This window comes from Raphanus sativus, chromosome 3 (genome assembly GCF_000801105.2).
Source record: "Raphanus sativus cultivar WK10039 chromosome 3, ASM80110v3, whole genome shotgun sequence".
In the NCBI taxonomy this organism is placed as follows: domain Eukaryota; kingdom Viridiplantae; phylum Streptophyta; class Magnoliopsida; order Brassicales; family Brassicaceae; genus Raphanus; species Raphanus sativus.
This window is the reverse complement of record NC_079513.1, coordinates 10,759,328-10,782,247: the sequence shown is the minus strand read 5'-3', so window position 1 is coordinate 10,782,247 and position 22,920 is coordinate 10,759,328. Positions and strand designations below refer to the sequence as shown.

At 39.7% G+C, this 22,920-nt stretch overlaps 1 protein-coding gene and 1 long non-coding RNA gene across 6 annotated transcripts; one reads left to right on the top strand and one right to left on the bottom strand.

The window, feature by feature from the left end:
• Positions 1 to 19,093: 19,093 nt before the first annotated feature.
• LOC108844656 (uncharacterized) lies at positions 19,094 to 20,545 on the top strand. 2 transcript variants are annotated; one of them, XR_008943618.1, is made up of 3 exons: positions 19,094 to 19,420; positions 19,616 to 19,819; positions 20,244 to 20,545. It is a non-coding gene; the product is annotated as an uncharacterized LOC108844656 (long non-coding RNA). The 2 variants fall into 2 exon arrangements; XR_001948486.2 differs by having other exon boundaries at positions 20,238 to 20,545.
• A 210-nt stretch (positions 20,546 to 20,755) lies between these two features.
• LOC108844655 (uncharacterized) lies at positions 20,756 to 21,692 on the bottom strand. 4 transcript variants are annotated; one of them, XM_057005744.1, is made up of 2 exons: positions 21,034 to 21,692; positions 20,756 to 20,893 (listed from the first exon to the last, which is right to left on the bottom strand). In XM_057005744.1, exons 1-2 carry the CDS (start codon positions 21,662 to 21,664, stop codon positions 20,889 to 20,891), a joined length of 636 nt encoding a protein of 211 aa, XP_056861724.1. In that variant the 5' UTR covers positions 21,665 to 21,692; the 3' UTR covers positions 20,756 to 20,888. The 4 variants fall into 4 exon arrangements, with proteins under 4 accessions (XP_056861724.1, XP_056861720.1, XP_056861721.1 ...); XM_057005740.1 differs by having other exon boundaries at positions 20,968 to 21,690; XM_057005741.1 differs by having other exon boundaries at positions 20,756 to 21,216; positions 21,265 to 21,690.
• Positions 21,693 to 22,920: the final 1,228 nt, after the last annotated feature.

The following is a 22,920-nucleotide window of genomic DNA, read 5'->3' as shown; positions in this document are numbered from 1 at the left end:
AACACACAGTCGTAGAAGATCTGATCTCGAGTTTCTATCTCTTGGTTGCAGAATATGCACAAAGGGCTTATACCACTATTCCAAGCAGCCATACAATCACCTGTAGTTAGTCTATTATGAGTAGCCAACCAGGAGCAGAAAGCATATTTAGGGGTCGCATGTTGAAACCAAATCCCTGACTGCCATTGGACCTGGGGATGTACTTTCCGAATGAGATTTCCAGGTTCTTTTTGTGTTGAACAGTGGCCGATGACTGTCTTCACTATATTGCCATAAGGATACATCTTCTCGATCTGTCATGTTGTGCCTTTGGTTCTCCAGAGCTGTCCTCAAACAAGTAATAGAGATCAACCGATGAGTTAATAATTATAGATTGAGCTAAGCTTTCAAACAGAAAAACGAACATAAAGAGAAGATGGAAGGCTTTATCATACTGTCAGACAATTGGATATTTTGAAAAGCTTTCTTGATTATCTAAAACCTGCGTAAGAATAATATATAAGAGATTAACCTATGATGTTAGACAGAACATAATCCTTTAAACTACATACACATGATTGAAAATATGCCTCCAGGTTGTTAATCAGTGAGTAATGAAAATATACCTTTGCACATAGCATTATTGAAGCAAAAATGTCAACCATGATTCCACAAAGCTGAAACTCACTTGGATTGTCTTGGATCTCAAATATATGTTTATAGTTATAATTTTTATTATATTGTAAAAAGTCATATGATTTACGTAATATAAACTGTGTTAAATTACATTAACCAATCTTTGTATAGAAGCATTGGGATAAACATTATATAAGGGATGTTTTCTAAGTATATAATTTTTTAATATTTAGAAAGTATTATAGATTTCAAAGATTTTGAATATATTGTAACTACTTGGAGAACTGTCGTAACATTCAATATGTTACATTTACCAAGTGAGAGTTAATATGTATCTTTGAAAATGATAACATATCCAATCATTCACCTAATTATTGGTAAGAGAATTTCAACCTATATCGAGCACCAAAATTAAGTTTACATTTTCTAGGACATTGTGTTATTTTGTTTCCTATCTTACTCAAAAAGTTTAATGCTACGTACATTGTACACTAATTACTAAGGAAAATTTTACTAAAACAAACCATATCTTCCTCATAAATATAATCTCGGATGGTTTGATGAAAGCCATTAGTACACCTGTTCGACCATGCCGGGAACGTATGACTCGTTCTCGGCCTTGTTGATATCAACAGAAAAAAAAAAGAGGAGGCAAAATGTCGTCTATACCTCCATGTTTTTTAGGTGCAACCAGTGGCGAAACCACATATTCTACGTGTGGGGCACGTGCCCCTGAATAACTTTTCAAAACTACATGTAAGGTTCTTAATAACTTTAGTTATACCCTTTAATTTTAGCAATTTCATTCCTAATTATTTGAACAAATTAAATCATGCACTCATAACACTTTTTTCTTGCTCCGCCCCTGGGTGTAACTCTGATCGACGTGATCGTAGCTGACTATTACTGTATTTGCTATGCAAGCAACAAGAATAATGATGACTCAGCTGCAACAGCTTCCTAAGTCTATTGAGGGTGTAGGATAATGATGTCTAGCATGAAGTCACCAAATCTCCGAGAAAAAAAGCAGCTTTAATAAATGTGCATTAAATAATAAAAAAGAAGAGTATTAAAGAGAAAGCTGATACTATCATAACTAGTTCTTAAGCTCTTAGATAATTTTTTTTATTGTTTTTTCTTTTCGACTTTCATCATATATTTCCCGTACTTTTTTTCCGTCTAATTTTCATTATCATTCATAGCTTAGGAAAGATACAAGATCGAAACACTAGAGCCGATGGAACACGAAACCATCCTCGGAAACTAAACCCCAACAGGAACAACGGGGAGCAAGAACCCAAACACCCGAGCTACATACCAACATCAAATATAAAAACGAGTTCTAATACTTCTTCAAATAATCCACAACCACACACTCATAAGATACAAGAGCAATGACTTAAAAAGGTGAACTTGCAATGAACTAAGCATAAGAATACACAACGTAGAAGACTTCTTCGTGTAGAGCAGAGACCTCAGGTTAACAAGAACACCCGAACCACAATGATCTCATTTTGAACCACAAGTACACGATGAAACCAACGAACCACTTGTAGAGGGGAGATTACATCCCTCCAAGGCCCGGCGAACGACGATACCAGTACTGTCGATCAAAGGAGGGAAGCATAAAACGGGCCTAAAAGACAGCCCATTAAGAAGGCTTCTAGTCGCTACCTCGCGACTAAAGGGGCAACGGCCCATTTAACCGACCTATCGACTAAAGCCCATACGAATCAGCAAGTCTTAGGGCCAACTGACGAGACCATCTATAAATAGGGAGAGGGGAGAGACATAAAAGGGATCGACACTTTTACACACTCACAAAAACCCTAGATCTAGCCGTCTTGTGAGTGTGTAAAAGTGTCGATCCCTTTTATGTCTCTCCCCTCTCCCTATTTATAGATGGTCTCGTCAGTTCGCCCTAAGACTTGCTGATTCGTATGGGCTTTAGTCGATAGGTCGGTTAAATGGGCCGTTGCCCCTTTAGTCGCGAGGTAGCGACTAGAAGCCTTCTTAATGGGCTGTCTTTTAGGCCCGTTTTATGCTTCCCTCCTTTGATCGACAGGTACTGTATCGTCGTTCGCCGGGCCTTTGGAGGGATGTAATCTCCCCTCTACAGTAAGTCCCCCCCAGTTCGTCTGTGGTTAATGATAATCTTTTACCCTGACGGACTGTTTGTAAGAGAGGTTTTGGTGAATCGATGATTATTGGCCTGTTGGTATCTCAGTGCGGCCTCGTACGCGGGTGTTTAGTCGCCGACTTCAAAGTTAGCTGCACACAAATTTACTCGCGGTTTCGTTTTGTCGCGATGTTTTCCACGGGATCCCTAAGTGCGAGTTTACTCGCTGGGTTGGACTTGGTTGGTCGCGGTGTCCCAGCTAGGTCCCGAAAGCGAATTTACTCGCTGGTTTATTCGGTTTGTCGCGTTGTCTCAACAAGGCTTCCGAAAGCGAATTTACTCGCTGACTTGCTCGTCTGGTCGCGTCTCTTGCCGAGATCCTTGACAGTCATTTCTCCGGTGGGTTTGGCTTGAGTCGTCGCGGCGCTCCTACTGGTCCTTCAAGCGCGAGTTTACTCGCGGGTGCGTCTGTTTGGTCGCGAAGAGCGGTAAACACGTCGTGAGCTTTGATGTTGGGACAAAGACCAGAGCTTTGCCAAGATAAAGCCTCGAGCTTTGATGCTGGAACCATGGAACTTGGAGCCGAACTGAAGGCGAGGGGGAGGAATGGAGCTTTAAGTGAAGCCATATTGCAGCTTCATTGAGGGATGAGAAAGCTCCGCAGGTTCCTTGATTCGTCGCGGTTATTCCCATGGGACCTTCAAGTGCGAGTTTACTCGCCAGTGCGCCATTTGGTCGTGGAGAGCAGCGAGACGCCTCAGCAGTTGGATTTGGAGCTTTGCGATTCTGAATCGAGTTCTACTCGCCTACTTTTCTTTCTTCAGTCACGCTATCTTGATTCTGTTGTAGAGCGCAGTTCTACTCGCTGATGGCGCGCGTTAACCCGCGGGGTTTCTTCTGGCTGCTTCTAAAGCGAATTTGGTGCCTCCGGTCGTGATCGTCCCTGCATCGAGGAGGGTGGTTGGGCGATAGCGGGTAGGCGACAAGGTCGTTTCCTGGGTGCTTGGACCCAGAATGCAGTTTTACTCGCGGGATGCTCGTTTAGTCGTGTCCCCCTTTAGGAAGCGAGTTTACTCTCCCGTTTTTGGGCGTTGTTCGGGATGTCACTTTGCATTTACCGAGGGCAGATTACTCGCCTGACACTTCTGTAAATCAAGCGGGAGGAGACGGAGGTGCAAACGAGACGTAAGCAGTCTTCCTGACGGGTTCGGTGATAATGTCCGCTCGTTTGTCGCGTCGTGTCGCGGCCTTCGGAAGCCGGTTTGCTCGATGGTCGGTTCGTCTAGCCGGTCATTTTCTTGACGCCTCGAAAGGTAATTCTACTCGCCGTCTTCTCTCTCTTCTTTATTGAAGCTTCGACCCGCCGGTTTATTCCGGTCGGGTTCCGGTTTGACCGATTCCTTAATCTCTGTGTCGATTCCGGTTCGACCAACTCTTAATCTTCGGTTGACCGGTTAATTGGGATCATTATGAGTAGAGAGAGAGAGGTTATAGGCCTAATTAAGCCCATCTAGGCCTTATTAGACCTAATAATGGTGATTGGGGAGTCGTGCTCCTTCCTTTGCTATAAATAGGTGGCTTTGCTTCTTTTTTATCATTCTTCTCTGCAGTCTCAGGTATCCTTCTTTGCTCTCCCTTCTCTCTAACTTTTAGTTTGTTTCTCTCTCTAAGTTCCGTGGTAAGACCCGTCGTTTGGGAGGCGGGTTAGTATGTCGTCTGGGAAGCGGCTGTCGCGAGAAGAGAAAGGAAAGCGGTCGCGAGTCCGCTGATCCGCCGAGAGTTAGGGCGCCGAGCGGCGTCTCCGGAGATGGTCCCGACTCTACGCGTCGCGAGATTCCGGGGAACGCGACGAACACGACTTCGGAACGGGATCCGATTATCGCTGGTACGCAAAGGAGAGAGGGAGCCAAAGAAAACGCAGGCGCTTCTCGCGAGGATGGTGGGAACGAAGATCTTGAGGCGCAGGCGCGTTCTTATAGGATACCGAAGTTTCGACTTCGCCCGAAGAGCGTAGAGCCCCCAGAGTATAGGCCTACGCGCTATCGCTCTGGTGATCTTTTCGAGGTGCTTCCGGCGATCCCTCGAGATACTTTACGCGATCCTAGGATCGAGGGGCAGATTTGGAGGAACGTGTTTCCGAGCTATTCGACTCACAGCAGCGTGAAGCATTTGCTGAAGAACTGCGGAGCCGTTGGGTGTGACTTACCTTATCCCATCTGTCAAGCAGAGGCCGTGGTCGCCGCCTGTGGGGTATCAGTGCGTCTACGAGTCTTACTTTGGCGTGGATACGAAATTGTGGTTTCCAATTCCCCGCTTGATTACAGAGTACGTGCTTCGTCGGGGCGTGGCGATTACCCAGTTCTTGAATGGATCGTTCCGGATCGCTGTTGCTTTGATGGTTATGGCTGCTGAAGTTAACATCCCGATGAGCGTGAGGACCTTTGAGGAGCTGACTTTCTTGAGATCTATGCCTCATGGTCTGCATTCTATAAAAATGCGCCCATCCTACAACGTTCTGACCGGTCATCCAAACAAGACGAAGGATTGGCAGCGATACTATTTCTACATTAAGTCGGATGAGCATGCGTTTGATGAGCCGCCGAAAGACGACTTCCCGGTCCCTTTGGGATCGTGAAATCGGTAGATCGTAGTTTCTTTGAATCTCTTGATCTTATACGTATTAACCCCTTCTTCTTTTTTTTTTTGTTTTTGCAGTTATCCATCCGAACACGATCGCATATCCGGAGAACTTTTTCGAGCACGCTCAAGCCATTGCAACGCTTAGCCACCGCAGGTGGCCTGATCTTAGTGCCGATTGGATTCGTCGCTGTCGGGATCGCGTGGCAAGAGGTACTTGATTTTATTATTATTTTTTTTTTTTTTTTTTTTTTGCGTCTGCTTCATCGTCTGATCTTAACTTTTTCGCTGATGATTTGTCTCATTACCTTTCTTTTGCTGCAGAGGTTTGGCGATCGAGATTGCCTTGTGTAGTTATCCCCGGAAAGAAGCGTCTGTCGCTATTCACGAGGCGCAGCAGAAGCTGGTTAATAAGGCGAGGAAGATGAAGCAGACTCCTGATCTGAGTGCTATCTTGAAGGGACGGCTGAAATCGCTGAGTAAGAAGAAATCAGTTTCTGCAACTGATAATGAGTCGGCAGATGTTCAGGGCGATGATCCCTCTCGAGTTGCGACTCCGGTTACAAATGATGACGGTTCTGCGGCCGCTGGGACCGAAATGGGGAAGAAGAGAAGAACGACCCTCTTGTCGGGGAATCTACTCATCCCGAGGACGAACCGTCCGAAGCACCCGACGAAATGGCGCAGCAGAAGTCGTCAAAGAAGAAGAAGGGGAAGAAGAGGTCTCGCGAAACCCCTTCCGGGAAGGAAGTCGAGGGCTCGAATGCGAGTCGTGAGGATCCCGTTGAGCCTGCTGGGAAGGATCTTTCAGAGGAACGTCTCAATAAGAAGAGAAAAGAGCCGGCTGTCGAAACCGAACAGAGCTTTTCTCGCCAAGAAAATCTTCCCACCGAGGGTGTCACTCCCGACGATCCCGTAGATAGCTTCATGTGCAATGAGAGAGAAGGAGATAAGTTCGATTCCGCTCCTGATGCTTCTGTCTCAAAGCAGAAGAGGCTCTCTAAGAAGAAAGCCACTGTTTCGCGAAGCGCGCCGCCTCCGAATGAAGGGGCTAGCGGGAATGTTACCGTAAACGGGCTTCAGATGAATTTTCCCGACTTGGTGGACTTCTCCTACAACGAGAATACTCTCTTGATCTCCAATCCACTCAAGTGTGCCGAATTGACGCGACAAGTGAGAGGTGGTCCTACTGCTCTTCCACCGATCGATAAACTTTTCTTCAAGGACGAGTACGTTGAGGCTGCTCATATCAGGAAGCTGGTAACTCCCTCTCCTAGAATCTATTTCGTTTGTCACCTTTTTCGCTTTGTTGCTTAAGTCATTTCCTCCCCTTTCTTTTGGTTTCGCAGAGTGACGGGATTATGAACCGCATGGTGGAGAGGTATGAGGATGAATTGAGGCGAACGCAGGCATTGTTGGGAGTCTCTGAGAATTCGGCTCGCGCCGCGGAAGCAGAGGTTGCTCGCGTTCGCAAGATGCACGATATCGCGGCGGCCAAAGCCGTTGAGGACAAAAAGATTCTTCGCGTGAAATTCGAAAATTTGGAGGCGAAGCTGCTGAATTCTCGGTCTGCTGTCAAGATCCTTAATCGAGAAAAGGTTTCGCTGGAGAGGGAGTTACCAGCTTCCTGATATGAGCAGCCTCAACGTACTCGTCCTTGAAGAAAAGTTTATCGATCGGTGGAAGAGCAGTAGGACCACCTCTCACTTGTCGCGTCAATTCGGCACACTTGAGTGGATTGGAGATCAAGAGAGTATTCTCGTTGTAGGAGAAGTCCACCAAGTCGGGAAAATTCATCTGAAGCCCGTTTACGGTAACATTCCCGCTAGCCCCTTCATTCGGAGGCGGCGCGCTTCGCGAAACAGTGGCTTTCTTCTTAGAGAGCCTCTTCTGCTTTGAGACAGAAGCATCAGGAGCGGAATCGAACTTATCTCCTTCTCTCTCATTGCACATGAAGCTATCTACGGGATCGTCGGGAGTGACACCCTCGGTGGGAAGATTTTCTTGGCGAGAAAAGCTCTGTTCGGTTTCGACAGCCGGCTCTTTTCTCTTCTTATTGAGACGTTCCTCTGAAAGATCCTTCCCAGCAGGCTCAACGGGATCCTCACGACTCGCATTCGAGCCCTCGACTTCCTTCCCGGAAGGGGTTTCGCGAGACCTCTTCTTCCCCTTCTTCTTCTTTGACGACTTCTGCTGCGCCATTTCGTCGGGTGCTTCGGACGGTTCGTCCTCGGGATGAGTAGATTCCCCGACAAGAGGGTCGTTCTTCTCTTCTTCCCCCATTTCGGTCCCAGCGGCCGCAGAACCGTCATCATTTGTAACCGGAGTCGCAACTCGAGAGGGATCATCGCCCTGAACATCTGCCGACTCATTATCAGTTGCAGAAACTGATTTCTTCTTACTCAGCGATTTCAGCCGTCCCTTCAAGATAGCACTCAGATCAGGAGTCTGCTTCATCTTCCTCGCCTTATTAACCAGCTTCTGCTGCGCCCTCGTGAATAGCGACAGACGCTTCTTTCCGGGGATAACTACACAAGGCAATCTCACAAGACGGCTAGATCTAGGGTTTTCTCTCATCTCTATCCGTTATCTTGTACTGTTTTCCAGCCAGCTCTTCGAGCTCCGTCTGTCTTTCTCTTTACATTCCCACTGTAACCTGGTCCTGATAACTTCATCTATAAAACGTCTTTGTTAAACCCACAGACGAGTTCTTCGTCTTCTCTTTACTAGTTTCGACCGAACTCGGTTCTAACACCACTACGCCTATACCAATGCAGAAACCAAGAAACAGCAATCGAAGGCATACTTAACTCAAATGCACCTTCATCTAGAACCTTCGCACCTCAGCCTCATTATATTACTTCACAAAAGGAAGTCACCGAGGGAAAACAGAGAGCAAAAAGAGACCAGGGAGATCACTTATGATGTGGTCATCAAACCAGTGGTCAAACCAGAGATCAACCAACCTGCCCAAACCGGCCACTTTGGAGGTAGCAGCGACATAGGTCCAGTCTACGGCGTATATCTCGACAACCAAAAGGAGTTTTGGAGTGAAACAAATTTTAGTGGACTCTACACTCAAGAAGGAGTCCAGCCTAATTGGAATTTCCAGAAAAGCTTACCGGACCAAGGAGTTATGGATTTTACAAACTGGAGGTTCTCCAGCCCATCCATCTGCGAGTACCCGACTTTTGAAGGAGATTCAAGCCCAATGAAGGAGCGGCCTGAACCAAAGCCGATCATAGGATTCAAGAGGAGTCTCTCATCTTTCCAGGAAGCCCAATATCAGGAGAAATGGCCACGGAATTATGAAGTTATGCCCAATTTGCCAGAACCGGTCAAACCAGTTCTACACTTGCCTCAATTGGAAGCTAACCGGTTCAATCAGCTTCAAACCAGACATTGGCGTCCAGGAGATCATTCCAACAAATCAGGAGGTATTGAAGAAGTCCTTAGCTACACCAGAGCCCAGGAGATCAGTTGGTTCAATGAAGAGTCACTTAAATCAAACCGGAGCTATTTATGGAAAGATTGGACAATCTATCGGTTTGATCATTTCCAACCAATTTCAATCCGACCAGAAGACATCAGGACTGAACCAGGACGTCCAGGAGACATTATAGGAGTTCAAGAAGAGTTCCATGAGTTCATACCTTGCACCAGCCCCCATTGGATCAGGAGGATCCACACTTACACCAAAACTGCCTTATTTGGAGATTCTTGCAATAAAGCTCCAACAGCTCTTTCTCTTCAGATCAGGCACGACTTCAGCTCATTCCAGACAGTAAAGAAGGTCCCAAGAATGCTCACTTATCCCCTTAAACCATCCAGGTTCAAGAAGATATCAAGATACAAGATCATCTCATTTGGAAGAAGGCATAAATCAAGCTAAAGGAAGATTACATGGAACCATCAAAGCCTTTGCTTCCAAGACTTTTATTTCAATTTTATTTCTTTCCTTAAGTCATTTGTAGACTGTTAGAGAGTCCCAAGGTCGAGCCTATATAAGCTCATTTAGTTTGTCTTTGTTAATCACCCTTGAATTTTATGAATGAATATGCAGTTTTTCTAGTTTTTCTTAAAACTATTATCTAAGTCTTTTGAGTGTTGTGAGAAGCAGCTCTTGAGCAACCTGACTTATCAAAGCATCCTTACACAGAGCTTTGTGGCGTCCTCAATCCCCCCATCATTTCCATCTACTGATTTGCCTTGAGAGAGACTTCAGTCCAGCAAGCAAATCCCATATCTATCCATCTTCCATCCATTGATCTTGTTGAGAGTGACTTCAGTCCAGCAACAAAGATCCCATCTCCATCAATCTATCCCTTTTCTATTTGCTTTTATTCTTATTATCATTCTGATTCATATTCATATTTGCTTCTGTTTGCATCATAAACTTATAAAACTCATAAAAAGGTTCACTCTTTGTTTCAGGTACCAATCCGAACTATTGGACTAAACCTCAGTTCCATATTTCCGGAAGGCCTGACCCTGTGCCCACAACATTTTGGTATCAGAGCTCAAGCTCCTGACTAAGGTGATATCTATCCTTGCATTTCATATTTGCTTGCATTTGTTTTGCATTTATAAAATCAAAAATCCATAAAAACAGTTTCTGCATTTTTTTGTGTTCTTGTTGCATTCAAAAAAAAAAATTATAAAAAGAGGAAGACAAGTTTATTTTCGTGTAGATCATCTAGGATTCAAATTTTTTTCATTAGCTTGTTTTCATTCATTGCCCAGCTCCCCTTGCCATTTTTAGATTTTGTGCATTCATTTCAAAAAAAAAAAAAAATCTGCATTTTGCATTATTTTGATTCTTGCATTGCAAAGTTAAAAAAAAAAAAAAGCATATCATTTTAATTTCGTGCATATCATATTTGTTTCATCATTTTGGTATTTGCATATAAAAAAAAAGTGTTTGCATTTATTTGTTTCCATTTGAAAAAGTTCAAAAAAAAAAAATTCTGCATTTTAAGTTGTTTCCATATCAAATCTGAAAATTCAAAAAAAAAAAATCAGCATTAGTTTTCTTTCCATATTTTCTTTTCATTTGTGTTAATTGTCATTCATTTTTGTTTCATTTCGAGTTTGCATCCAGAAAACCAAAAGAAAAATCATTTTTGCATATTTTATTTCATTTCGGTTCAAATTAGCATATTTTCTCGGTTTAGATTTCAATAGCTTGCATTAATTCATTTGGTCCGACCAACACTTCCCATATCTTCTTCACTTGATCTTTGAGATTGCTTTCAGGAAGAAATGGAAGTAGCAGCACAATGCCAAGCTTTACTGGCCTCTCAAAAACAGCTATTAGCTGCTATGAAAGGTGTACAAGAACAGATTGCTCAGCTGGAGAAAAGAAACAAGACACAAGGCCAACGTCCCCATAAAGGAAAAAGAAGTTTTGGAGATGCACCAGAGGCTGTCTATGTCGAGCCCAAACCACCAGATCCTTCAAGGATCAATCAAACCCCAATTTCTAAAACCCGCAACCATCATGTTGTTAATTCTCGGTTTGAATATAACTCTTTTGCTGATAAAATTGAACTCTTTAAATTTTCAGGAAAAAGAGGTTATCTTAGATGGGAGAGAAACCTTGATGAATGGTTTCATTACAACAACATCATGAAGGAAGAGAGGCTAGCTTATGCCACTGATCTACTTAGAGAAGAAGCCTTCAAATGGTGGGTACAAGAAGAAGATGATAGGAGGTTTTACAAGGAGCCAACTATCAAAACATGGAGAGCACTTAAGAAAGCCATGAGGTATGAGTTTGCACCAGGTTATACAAGATCTCAGATCAAGGAGCAGTACCCAAGGAGGTATCCAACTCATGGTTCCCAAGAAGCAAGAGAAGCTGTCCACAAAGAGGGTCAAAGAAGCTTACCTCAACAAACCAACTTTCAGCCAAACCAGAGGCACGCCATTGTCCATTGCTTATGCCAGAAAAGTGACATCCTAAAGTTCATGGAGGTGAGTAAAAACGTCAGCCAAGACACCTTGAGCAGACCCAAAGAAGAGCTAAACAAACCAGTACTTCAAGCAAAGGCTATGGTAAGTTCTATACTTGATAAATTTGGTTATAAATCAACTCCCACTGGTATGAGTCACTTGTCTTTGTCCAAAGATGATATTACAGGTCCTGAGGTCAAGAAAGACACGATCTCAAAGTCCTTGTCGGATTCAAAAGTTGTCCATGATTTAAGTCCAAGGAATGATGAGATTTCAAACCCAAAGAAGGAAGAGACATCAAGCCAAGGTAAGTCTTCTGATTTAAAAATTCTGAAAGATCAGATATGTTATAAATGTCATAAAAGAGGACACTTTGCTGTAGTTTGTCCAAATAAGAAAGCTTTGAAAAAACATCACTAGAAGAGAAAACAGATTTATCTATAAAAAGTGATAGTTTTATTCAATCTGATTTATTGGTTCAAAATTCTGGTATAATGCACTTGTTTTTGCCAAGGAATTTTGATCCAGGAATAACAAAAGAAAGAGAGCCTAGAGGAAGAGATCCCACGTCCCTAGTAAGGCACACCATCAGCATTACATGTGCAAAACAGAATGAAGGAGAAGCTGGCAACAAAGAGAAAATCATACTTCAACTTTTTGATGCAATCAAAGTAAGTATGAATTTTAAATATTCTGTTTTTAAATCTTCAACCACAGATATAATGCATTTGTCTTTGCCAAGAAATTGTTTTTCAGATACAAGACAAGAAGGATATCACACCAAACAAGATAAAAGGGTGCAAGAAAGGCAGCCATCAATCCAAAGCTGTCCAAAGAAGAATTTAATTCTTCATCATGCTGATGCACCTATGGTAAATTCGACCATATCACATTCTGTTTATGAAACTCCAGTATCAGATATAATTCACTTTGTCTTTGTCCAGAATGTTGAGAATTTTTCAGGTTGCAAAGAAGAAAGCTTAAAAGAAATCCCACCGGATAATCTTTTATTACTTGGAGAATCAGTCCCAAAGATGATCAACCATGAGGTTACCACTAGTGTGAAGTACCATCAACTCCAGAAGAGAAGAAATGACACTATCCAGGCCAGAGGCGTGATCATTTCCCATCTTTTTAAAGAAGAGCCACCAGATGCACAACCCATTACCAAACCAAAATTGTATCAAGGTAAGGTTCTAAACTCCCAAAGGAGAATGAAACCTGACTTGCTCTATTGTGGTGTATCAGGTTATCCAGTTTTGAGGTCAAAACCTTCACAAGGGGGAGGGGATGATGTGGTCATCAAACCAGTGGTTGAACCAGAGGTCAACCAACCTGTCCAAACCGGCCACTTTGGAGGTACCAGCGACATAGGTCCAGTCCACGGCGTATATCTCGACAACCAAAAGGAGTTTTGGAGTGAAACAAATTTTAATGGACTCTACACTCAAGAAGGAGTCCAGCCCAATTGGAATTTCCAGAAAAGCTTACCGGACCAAGGAGTTATGATTTTACAAACTGGAGGTTCTCCAGCCCATCCATCTGCGAGTACCCGACTTTTGAAGGAGATTCAAGCCCAATGAAGGAGCGGCCTGAACCAAAGCCGATCATAGGATTCAAGAGGAGTCTCTCATCTTTCCAGGAAGCCCAATATCAGGAGAAATGGCCACGGAATTATGAAGTTATGCCCAATTTGCCAGAACCGGTCAAACCAGTTCTACACTTGCCTCAATTGGAAGCTAACCGGTTCAATCAGCTTCAAACCAGACATTGGCGTCCAGGAGATCATTCCAACCAATCAGGAGGTATTGAAGAAGTCCTTAGCTACACCAGAGCCCAGGAGATCAGTTGGTTCAATGAAGAGTCACTTAAATCAAACCGGAGCTATTTATGGAAAGATTGGACAATCTATCGGTTTGATCATTTCCAACCAATTCCAATCCGACCAGAAGACATCAGGACTGAACCAGGACGTCCAGGAGACATTATAGGAGTTCAAGAAGAGTTCCATGAGTTCATACCTTGCACCAGCCCCCATTGGATCAGGAGGATCCACACTTACACCAAAACTGCCTTATTTGGAGATTCTTGCAATAAAGCTCCAACAGCTCTTTCTCTTCAGATCAGGCACGACTTCAGCTCATTCCAGACAGTAAAGAAGGTCCCAAGAATGCTCACTTATCCCCTTAAACCATCCAGGTTCAAGAAGATATCAAGATACAAGATCATCTCATTTGGAAGAAGGCATAAATCAAGCTAAAGGAAGATTACATGGAACCATCAAAGCCTTTGCTTCCAAGACTTTTATTTCAATTTTATTTCTTTCCTTAAGTCATTTTTAGACTGTTAGAGAGTCCCAAGGTCGAGCCTATATAAGCTCATTTAGTTTGTCTTTGTTAATCACCCTTGAATTTTATGAATGAATATGCAGTTTTTCTAGTTTTTCTTAAAACTATTATCTAAGTCTTTTGAGTGTTGTGAGAAGCAGCTCTTGAGCAACCTGACTTATCAAAGCATCCTTACACAGAGCTTTGTGGCGTCCTCAATCCCCCCATCATTTCCATCTACTGATTTGCCTTGAGAGAGACTTCAGTCCAGCAAGCAAATCCCATATCTATCCATCTTCCATCCATTGATCTTGTTGAGAGTGACTTCAGTCCAGCAACAAAGATCCCATCTCCATCAATCTATCCCTTTTCTATTTGCTTTTATTCTTATTATCATTCTGATTCATATTCATATTTGCTTCTGTTTGCATCATAAACTTATAAAACTCATAAAAAGGTTCACTCTTTGTTTCAGGTACCAATCCGAACTATTGGACTAAACCTCAGTTCCATATTTCCGGAAGGCCTGACCCTGTGCCCACAACAACTTATCACAAGGGCGAGAGGAGGGCCACTTCGAAACTAGGAGATGAAAAGGTAACCTTGAACCAACTTCGCCACACCGACCAGAACCATCACCAGCTCAACACACACCACCACGTCACTGCTACACCGTTGCTAAATCAAAGACAAATTAAGCCACACTCTCAAAGCCCAGAGATAAGAACCGGATTCAACCCCTTTCAAACTGTCACAAAACCACTTGAAACAGGCTGAAGACACAGCCGCTGCAAAACAGGAGAGCCACCAAAGCTTGAAACTTTACCTCGATTGGAGTCTCAAACGGAAGCTGGAGAAAGGTGCAATCATATACACCACCGACACACCCTTTAACACTTCCAAATCTCCTAAAAGTTCCACGGATCTGAGAAAACATGGGATTTTCAAACCACTTTGCAGTACACGGGTAAAGGAGACAACTTTGGAAGGAGAAGGAGAAAAAGAAACACAGACAAAAACAAGGACAAGAGACAACTTAAAAGACTAGTTCCAGCGACCGCGAAAGGCGACGGCCGCCGGATTAGGGTTTCAACACAAGAGCTTTCTTCTGAGTTGAGAGAGATTGGGAGGGAGAGAATTGGCTTGTTGTGGTTTTGTATTTCCCGTACTTACATTTCATAAATCTATGGTCCCCTCTGTTAATTTACTTAAACTTGATATTTTTCAGAACATATTTCCATCTTCATCAACTGCTACTTTGCAAAAGCATTAGAACGACATACATTTCACTATTTTTCGTTGCAAATATACATTAGAGTTCTTAAATCATGTTTAAATTTGAAAAAATGAGAGGTTGGGTATATTTGCAATGTTGTACACATGCAATTTATTTTTGAAATTTGGCAACAAACAAAACTAAGAAAACTTTTAATCAAATATATAAAATTTAGTTAGTATTTTGGGCAGAAAAGTATACATTAAAACGTTACGTAGGCAGATCAGTCAGAAATAGACACTAGAGTTCTTAATCAATCAATACTATTAATTCTTCATCATGTCCAGTTGATAAATGTTGGCTCCAACGATTAATGACAACAAATAATGTATCCTATATTTTCGAATGTAACCACCCAAGACACAATAGTATAACGTAACCACCCCCTTCACAATAATAAAACAATAAAAGAATTATATAGGGAACAGTTAATACATGCACTTAAAATACGTAGGTTAACATAACCACCCCCTATACTCTCTTTACACTTATCTATTTAATAACTGTCATAATACAAAATTAATTATTTTTAACAAGGTTTTGTTATTTTAAAAAATTATTGTTTGAAAATAAAGTACCATATCAATACTATTAAAGTTGAAGTATGCCCTATTGATATGAAGTTGTGTCCATTTAAAAAAAATTGATTTTTATATATAACTGCTTATACATATCTATATAACACGATAACTGTATATAATTTTTAACTGTCAACGGTTACAAAAACGATTGATATATATAACTAACATTTTATATAACTGCTTATACCCCATGATGCTGTTTGTGATCTTCAAAACCATTTTTGTGCTAGACGGTGGTTGTCCGTATCAGTGACCACCATATAGTTTTTTTCGGAGTTTTGATTGTTGAAAATTGGATATTAGATGACATATCTATGAACATGAGGCACAAACGGAAAAAAAAAGATTTTAATAATTTTGTTAAATATGGTCGTTGATTTCCATGGAAGAAGTTGCAAACGAGTGTGACTCAAATAAATTGGGGAAGATAAAGACTAATTTACAGTTACACTGTTCACTAAAAGAAAAAAAAATATAACAACTTATTTTATATAATTAGATATAATATAATAATCAATACTATTAAATTTGAAACATGTCCAGTTAATGTTACTTGAGTCCAACTAAAAAAATAAGATATATATATATATATATAACTGTTTATATGCCAATATAAATATAACTGCTTAACCTTTAATTTTATTTAAAAAAAAATATCTTATTTTTTAGTAATACACATATAACAACTAACCGGTCAAAAAACAGTTACACAATCCATTTTAAAAAAGTCTGAACTGATACGTGGCAGTTTGTTGAATGGACGATAGTTAATTGTTTCTTGCTGGTTATAACCTGTATTTTATAAAAATAATATTTCTTAAAAATATAAAACAGAAAATATATCCGTTCTTTTAACAGCGGATCATAAGTTTGGTCAAACTATTTTAAAAATCGATTTGCGGGTGCGGGTTATGAGTATTTTATGCGGAGTGAGTGTGGGTTGGTGAATTTTGGATCGCGGCTACCCGTGGACCCGCAAAGTATTTAAAAAATAAAAATTAAAAAGTAATTTTTTTTAAATACAGGAGTTTAAAATAGTAATTTAAAAATTTTAATCATGTATAAATTTTTATTTTAAATATATTTTTATAATAGTTAAATTAAATAATGATTTTTAAAATATATATATAACCCGTAGATAACCACAAAATTAAGCGGAGTGGATGCGGGTACAAAATTATTTGTTTTCGGGTTGTGTGAGTCAGATTTTTTTAACAAAACAAAACTGAAAACCCACGGGTTGACGGGTCAGTGGGGCGAGTTCGACCGCAATCTAACCTTAACCGTGCTATACCGGATCCATTTTTAAATTACTATTATTTAATAAAATATATTTTGGTTAAGATTTATATACAAATATGATTACAAAAAATACAAATATATTCACAAAAAAACAAAAATATCAAAAATTGAATTTAAAACAAAATATATACCCCCCCTTTTAAGGACGGATCAAAATCTAGTAATAATAATAAATTAGAAACATGTCCAATTAACAGAGGTTCAGTTGAACAAAAGAAAACGGCATTTAAATAAACTGCATAAAGTATAACGTATATTATAACTGCAACCAAAAGGAAACTGCATATAACTTAATATATAGTCAACTTTCTATTTTGAAACTGCTCTACAATGTAATTCTTGTAACTGCTCTACAAAGTAATAATAATCTTGAAACTACTCTACAATGTATTTCTTTCTATTTTTAAAGGCAACTAAATATAGCAACAAATATGTACGAAATTATATTTTATTATTTATCATTTCAGAACATTACAACCAATATTATTTATCATCCGAGAGATTCATGTATTTAATTATTTATAACCCCAAAACACTATAACCAATTCTTCTACTTATAATATTTAGTTCTTTGGTTCACATTTTTGGTTTTATAATTAACCTATCAAATATATAAGATAACATTAGCTTTAATGTTTTCTTTTTTTTTTTACAAGAAACGACCAAATTTAAAATTGAGAACAATATATATTAAGTAAATTTTAAAATTCTGTTAATATAATATGGTCAAAACTAAAATCATTATAAATTATTTATAAAAATAAATATTTAAAGTTAGTTCGTATTTATAATATTTATTTTTATAGTATATCAGATAATGATTTATGTTTTCATGATTGTGATTTTTACGGGTTATTAAAACAAATATACACTACAATGATATAACTTATGTATCGCCCAAAAAGTAGGATTTATTCAACCATACATTAATTTATTAAATATTTTACATAGATATTAAGTTTATCAATAAACAAAGCACATAATTAAAATATAGTTTAACATGGTTTAAGTGGACTTTTAGTAAAAATAAATATTCATATAGATTCATTTACTTTAACGGGTTTTAAATAGATTATTCGATAAATTTTTTTATCAAATGTGATTTAACTTAAAGTTAGTGAAAATCATATTAACCCATTTACATATACATACATATATATATATAATATATGTATAAATATATATTAAAAATTAGTTTTTAAAAACTTTGTTCGGTTTTCGGTACGAGTTGGATATGACAAGTTTATAGTTACGCACCTTACCAAAAATTATATTAAATTTAGTTAATATTAAACGCAAATATGATTATAAAAATTAAATTTCTCAAAGAAAAAAATTAAAAAAAAAAATATATCCACCCTTTAAAAGAACGGGTCAAAATCTAGTTCATGTTTAAATTAGAAGAAAAAATAGAAGTTGGGTATATTTGCAATGTTGTACACATGAAATTTATTTTTGAAATTGGGCAACAAACAAAACTAAGAAAACTTTTATTCAAATATATAAAATTTAGTTTGCATTTTTGGGCAGAAAAGCATACATAAAAACGTTACGTAGACCACTCAGTGAGAAAATAAACGCATGCCATAACTACTGTATAATTATCGGTTTATTAAAGATGTGATTGGTTCAACGCAGTAATTTTTCAAGAAGTGGGAAATTGTCTACTACAAAGTAATTAATTTTTTCTTTGAGTGGTGGATCAACGAGAAAAAGATGTCAAACGTTTAGAAGAATAATGAATCTCCACCTTTTCTCTGCACAATCAGAACCATGAAAATAGAGTCGAGCGGCAGCGCATGAACATGATTAACTAGAGTCCAGAAACGTGTATCAAAAGTGAGGTCGGGTGGAAACGTGGTAGCGACTTTGAAAAAAAACTTAAAAAGTATATATATATATATATTATGTTATATATAGTAAGAGCATCTCCAACGCAGGCTCATAACAAGTCCTTAACCCAAATCCTTAAGGTAAAAGGATTAAAAAAATATTAAAAAAATTTGTGTACCTAAGAATTGATCCTTAATTAAGAGGATTATGAGACTGATCCTTAGTACGCTGGCATGACGCTATTGGTTCTAGAGTTCCTTGTCTCTTTCTTCCTCTCGTTGAATTTTTCTCAGAAATTTGGTTTGATCGACGAATGTGACAGGATAAACTGGTTATCCTTGTGGTTTAGTTATTTAATCTTTTGGTTTAGTTCTTTAATAATTGGTTTATCTTTACATGGTTTAGTCCTTAGGTTTAGTAAACACTATATGTATGTCTTTGCCCTTTTACGGGAGAATCAATCAAATAAATAAACAAACTTCTTAAACCCTAATTCTCTCTATTCATCATGTTCATCATTCACCGTTAAGAATCTTTGTTCTTCGGATTGGTCCTTCTTCCTTCGTGGTCAATCTCTAGGCTTTGGTTTACCGGTTCTCGAGCTCACGGTGAGCTTCTGGATTGGATCTATCTATCGGTTACGTTTTACTGTCTCAACGAAGAGAGAAAAAAAAATGGGGCAACATCAATCGAAAGAGGAATTGCTGTTTCAGCAAGTGAGATACGGTAAGGCTGAAGGGATCGATCTCTTCCTCGCGAAGGAGCTGACCTCGAGGTTCAATTTCGATGACTTAATTTTGATGTTTGGTAGCAAATCCACTTGTTCTCAATGATGATTGTCGAATATGCTTTCTTCTTCTCTTTCGTTTATTCCTTTCTTCCTTCACAGATAATTGGGATATTGCTATTGGGTTCACTTTCCATCACCAGAGCTGATTGTTACTCTGAATTTGATGATTCCTTTTTGCAGTGATTAAGCAGAGTCTCTCTGTCTTTAGCATGCGCTATACCAAAATCTAGTTCTTGAAATGTTGATAACCGGGTTGAGAAGACTCTTTCTACTACTCTCTGATTAACTGAACTGAACGAGGAGAGGCGGAGCTTGAAAGCTGAGGCAGCTAAGGTTAGAGCTAAGGAACGCAAGATATTCCAGGAAGAGTTAAGGAAAACGCTGGTAACGTTCCTTCGACTCTGTCTAGTGGAAAACCATGATGGGTCTTTGAACAAGTAGTTAGTATAGTCTGTGAGATTTAAAAGTTTAAAAAACATTTGACCTCCTACCTGTTGATCAAACATAAGACACTTTTTTAGTTATTAGATTTTGCATTTGTTTGTGCTGGAGAGTAGAGAAGACACACACACACACACTCTTGCGTCTTGCCTAATGGGGTTTTCATTTAAGTCATTTAATGTACTCGGTGGCTGTAAAGTTGATACTCTCAGGTACTAGTCTGAGTTCATTCTTACTGTCTTTTGGTACTACTAGACTGGTAGCAGTATGGTCTAGTGTGTTTTTCTTCTTCTTGTAAGTTGTAAAACGATTTTAAGAAAGTGATTTGAGTGATAGAGCGAACGGTTTTGTGTTTATAAAGTTGCAGATGAATGAAAGGGAGGAAAAGCTGGAATATTTGAGAATGAAGGGACAAAAAAGAGAAGATGAGAAGAAAGCGAGGAAGAAGCTGGTGCATGAGCAGAGTTCATTGTGGATCGAGCCTTAAGAAATTGAGAAGGGAGGCCCTGCTTGACTCCACTTCTCTCTGCTGAAAGAGACTACTCCTCTTCTTCAAATTGAGAGAAATCAAAGACGTTTTTAGTCTTTTTGCATTTGGTAGATAAGTTCAAAACATATGCATTTCACATTATAATTTTTTAACTCAATGCAATTGACAATATTGTTTCACTTCTAAACATATGCATTTCACACTATAATTTTTTTTCCTAAGGATTCCTAAATGGAGTACACCATTGGACTGACTTTTTGGATTATAATCCTTAACTCTTCAAAAAAGAAAAAAAATTATTAAAGTAAAGCCTAAGGACTCCAATGGTAGTCTCACCATTGGAGATGCTCTAACATAAAATCACAACGTATGCAAAAGTATTACATGAAGAACACAAATCCACTTTATAACTTTTACATAATTCAACTAGAAATAACAAACGATCTGCAGAAAAGAAAATAACCATCATCATGGTTCCAAGAATCTAAATAATAAACTATAGACTACCATCTTCAATCTATTTTAACCTAAACAAAAAGAAAAAAAAACCATTAAGAAGAGAGAAAACACTAAAAATTATTAAGGATAAGGACAACTAAACTGATCGTGAAGAGGAAAAACACTAAAGAATGTTGAAGGCGGATGCCACCGCTTGGAAATCGACCACCTTGAGTAGTAGTCGTAGATGGTATAGTGTTTCCTCCATTTCCGTTACCGCCACTGCCACCCCCGCTCCCACTATCACCGTCATCTCCACCACCCTTGTTACCGCCAGATCCGCCGCTGCTTCCTCCCCGGCTGCGGCCACCTCCGCGACTTCCACCACCACCACCACCACCTTTGCTTCCACCTGAGCTACCGCCCTTAGATCCTCCACCACCACCACCGCTGCTTCCACCTGAGCTACCGCCTTTAGATCCTCCACCACCACCACCGCTGCTTCCACCTGAGCTACCGCCTCGAGATCCTCCACCTCCGCCACCGCCGCTACTACCCCCTCCTCCGGCAAGCTGTCTTCGCATAAAATCCGCAGGAAAGGATATTGTTTCTACGGTTCCGAGATGGCGCTTTTGATCAATGGATGAGAGAGTTGTTTGGTTAAGTGAATCAACGGCTTCGACTTGCGTATGAATAAGAAGTGATAGAAATAGATGCAGAACGATGCTACTATTTTTGAATTCCATTTTTGTATATTGTAAAATTGAACATCTTCGATACCAAGATACAACTGTATTTATAGTATAATAAATCGTGTACCTTGGCAAGTCAGAGTAAGCTTCCTTGGGTCGGTTGGTCATTCATGATTATGATAAGACTTGACTTTTCTTACGTCTAAAATTTGATTTCTTCTAACCTGTGTAAGGCAAGGCCATCAACTTGATATTTTTTTATGGGTCAACTAGGGGAAATGACAACTTTTAAGTTTGAATTAGAAAAATGGGCCACCTCAAGTTTATATTAGGCAATTGGGCAACCTATTAGGAGAGAGAAGAAAACCTGGACAATTTTAACCTTTTTGCCCAACAATCTTGAGCTGAAAATTGTGGGACCATGCTGGCTTTTGCCCAACAAAACTTGCCTCAGGAAGGCGGACATACGCGCGAGAGAAGGGCGTGTAACATACGTGCCCATTTTTTATTATTTTTTTTAATTGAAGAAAACATGTTTTTGGGCTCGATTGTGGGCTATTTGACCACAAAACTTGAAGGCCTTATATGTTATGTTTTTCCGCGGGAAACAACGGTTCTAAGGTGGACGAATGGACATTAATGACTGGTATCATTGGAAAACATGTGTGTTAACTTTAATTTTTTAATTAAAAACAGGGCAAAATTTAATAATTTAATACACAAACGTACGAACCCTATCTCTTTGCCTGTCTCCTTGCTGAAACTGAAATCAGCTGCCGAACAAGGGAACTTCGTTTACGATTAGGGAGAACTACCCCCCGAATTTAACACACAGAGGCATGAGCTGCATCCGATATGATGAGAGAGGAAAGAGTATGGCGGATGGTGGGTCTGCTGTATCTAGCATTGAAGGTATATCATTGCTAAGCCGTACACCCATGCATTTATGGCACCATAGTTATTGCTTAAATCATTAATTACAGATCCGTATTCGGAATTCATGTGTTTGTTTGTACGAAACTTTATTGGTTCTGTTTAGCACTTCCTTGATTAATAAGAATTAAAAACTTCTATTTTTTGTAGGTGTTCACGATTCATACATCGTTGTAATCTCTGGACGGTGGATTATGTACGACACTGGTGACTGGGATTTTAAACTTGATAGCGAACGTATGGGGAGGGTTATCTATGCGAAGTTGATAAGTTCTGTGGAAGACTTGAAGCGGGTCATTATGGAGTCATACGGTCTACTGGGAAAGTCTTTTGTCGTTGAGATGTCATATTGGATTGGCCAAAACGGAACTGGTGCTATTGGTGAAAGAGAAGCTCCTGTTCAAATTTCCAACGACAAAGATTTCGAGTTGTTTACTTCAGCACGTAAGGTGGACAAGTACATCAACGTATTTGTCACATTCAAAGAGCAA

Bases quoted from the DNA above. Each gene is read 5' to 3' on its own strand.
- LOC108844655 (XM_057005740.1), bottom strand. From the start codon at position 21,664: ATGACCAACCGACCCAAGGAAGCTTACTCTGACTTGCCAAGGTACACG.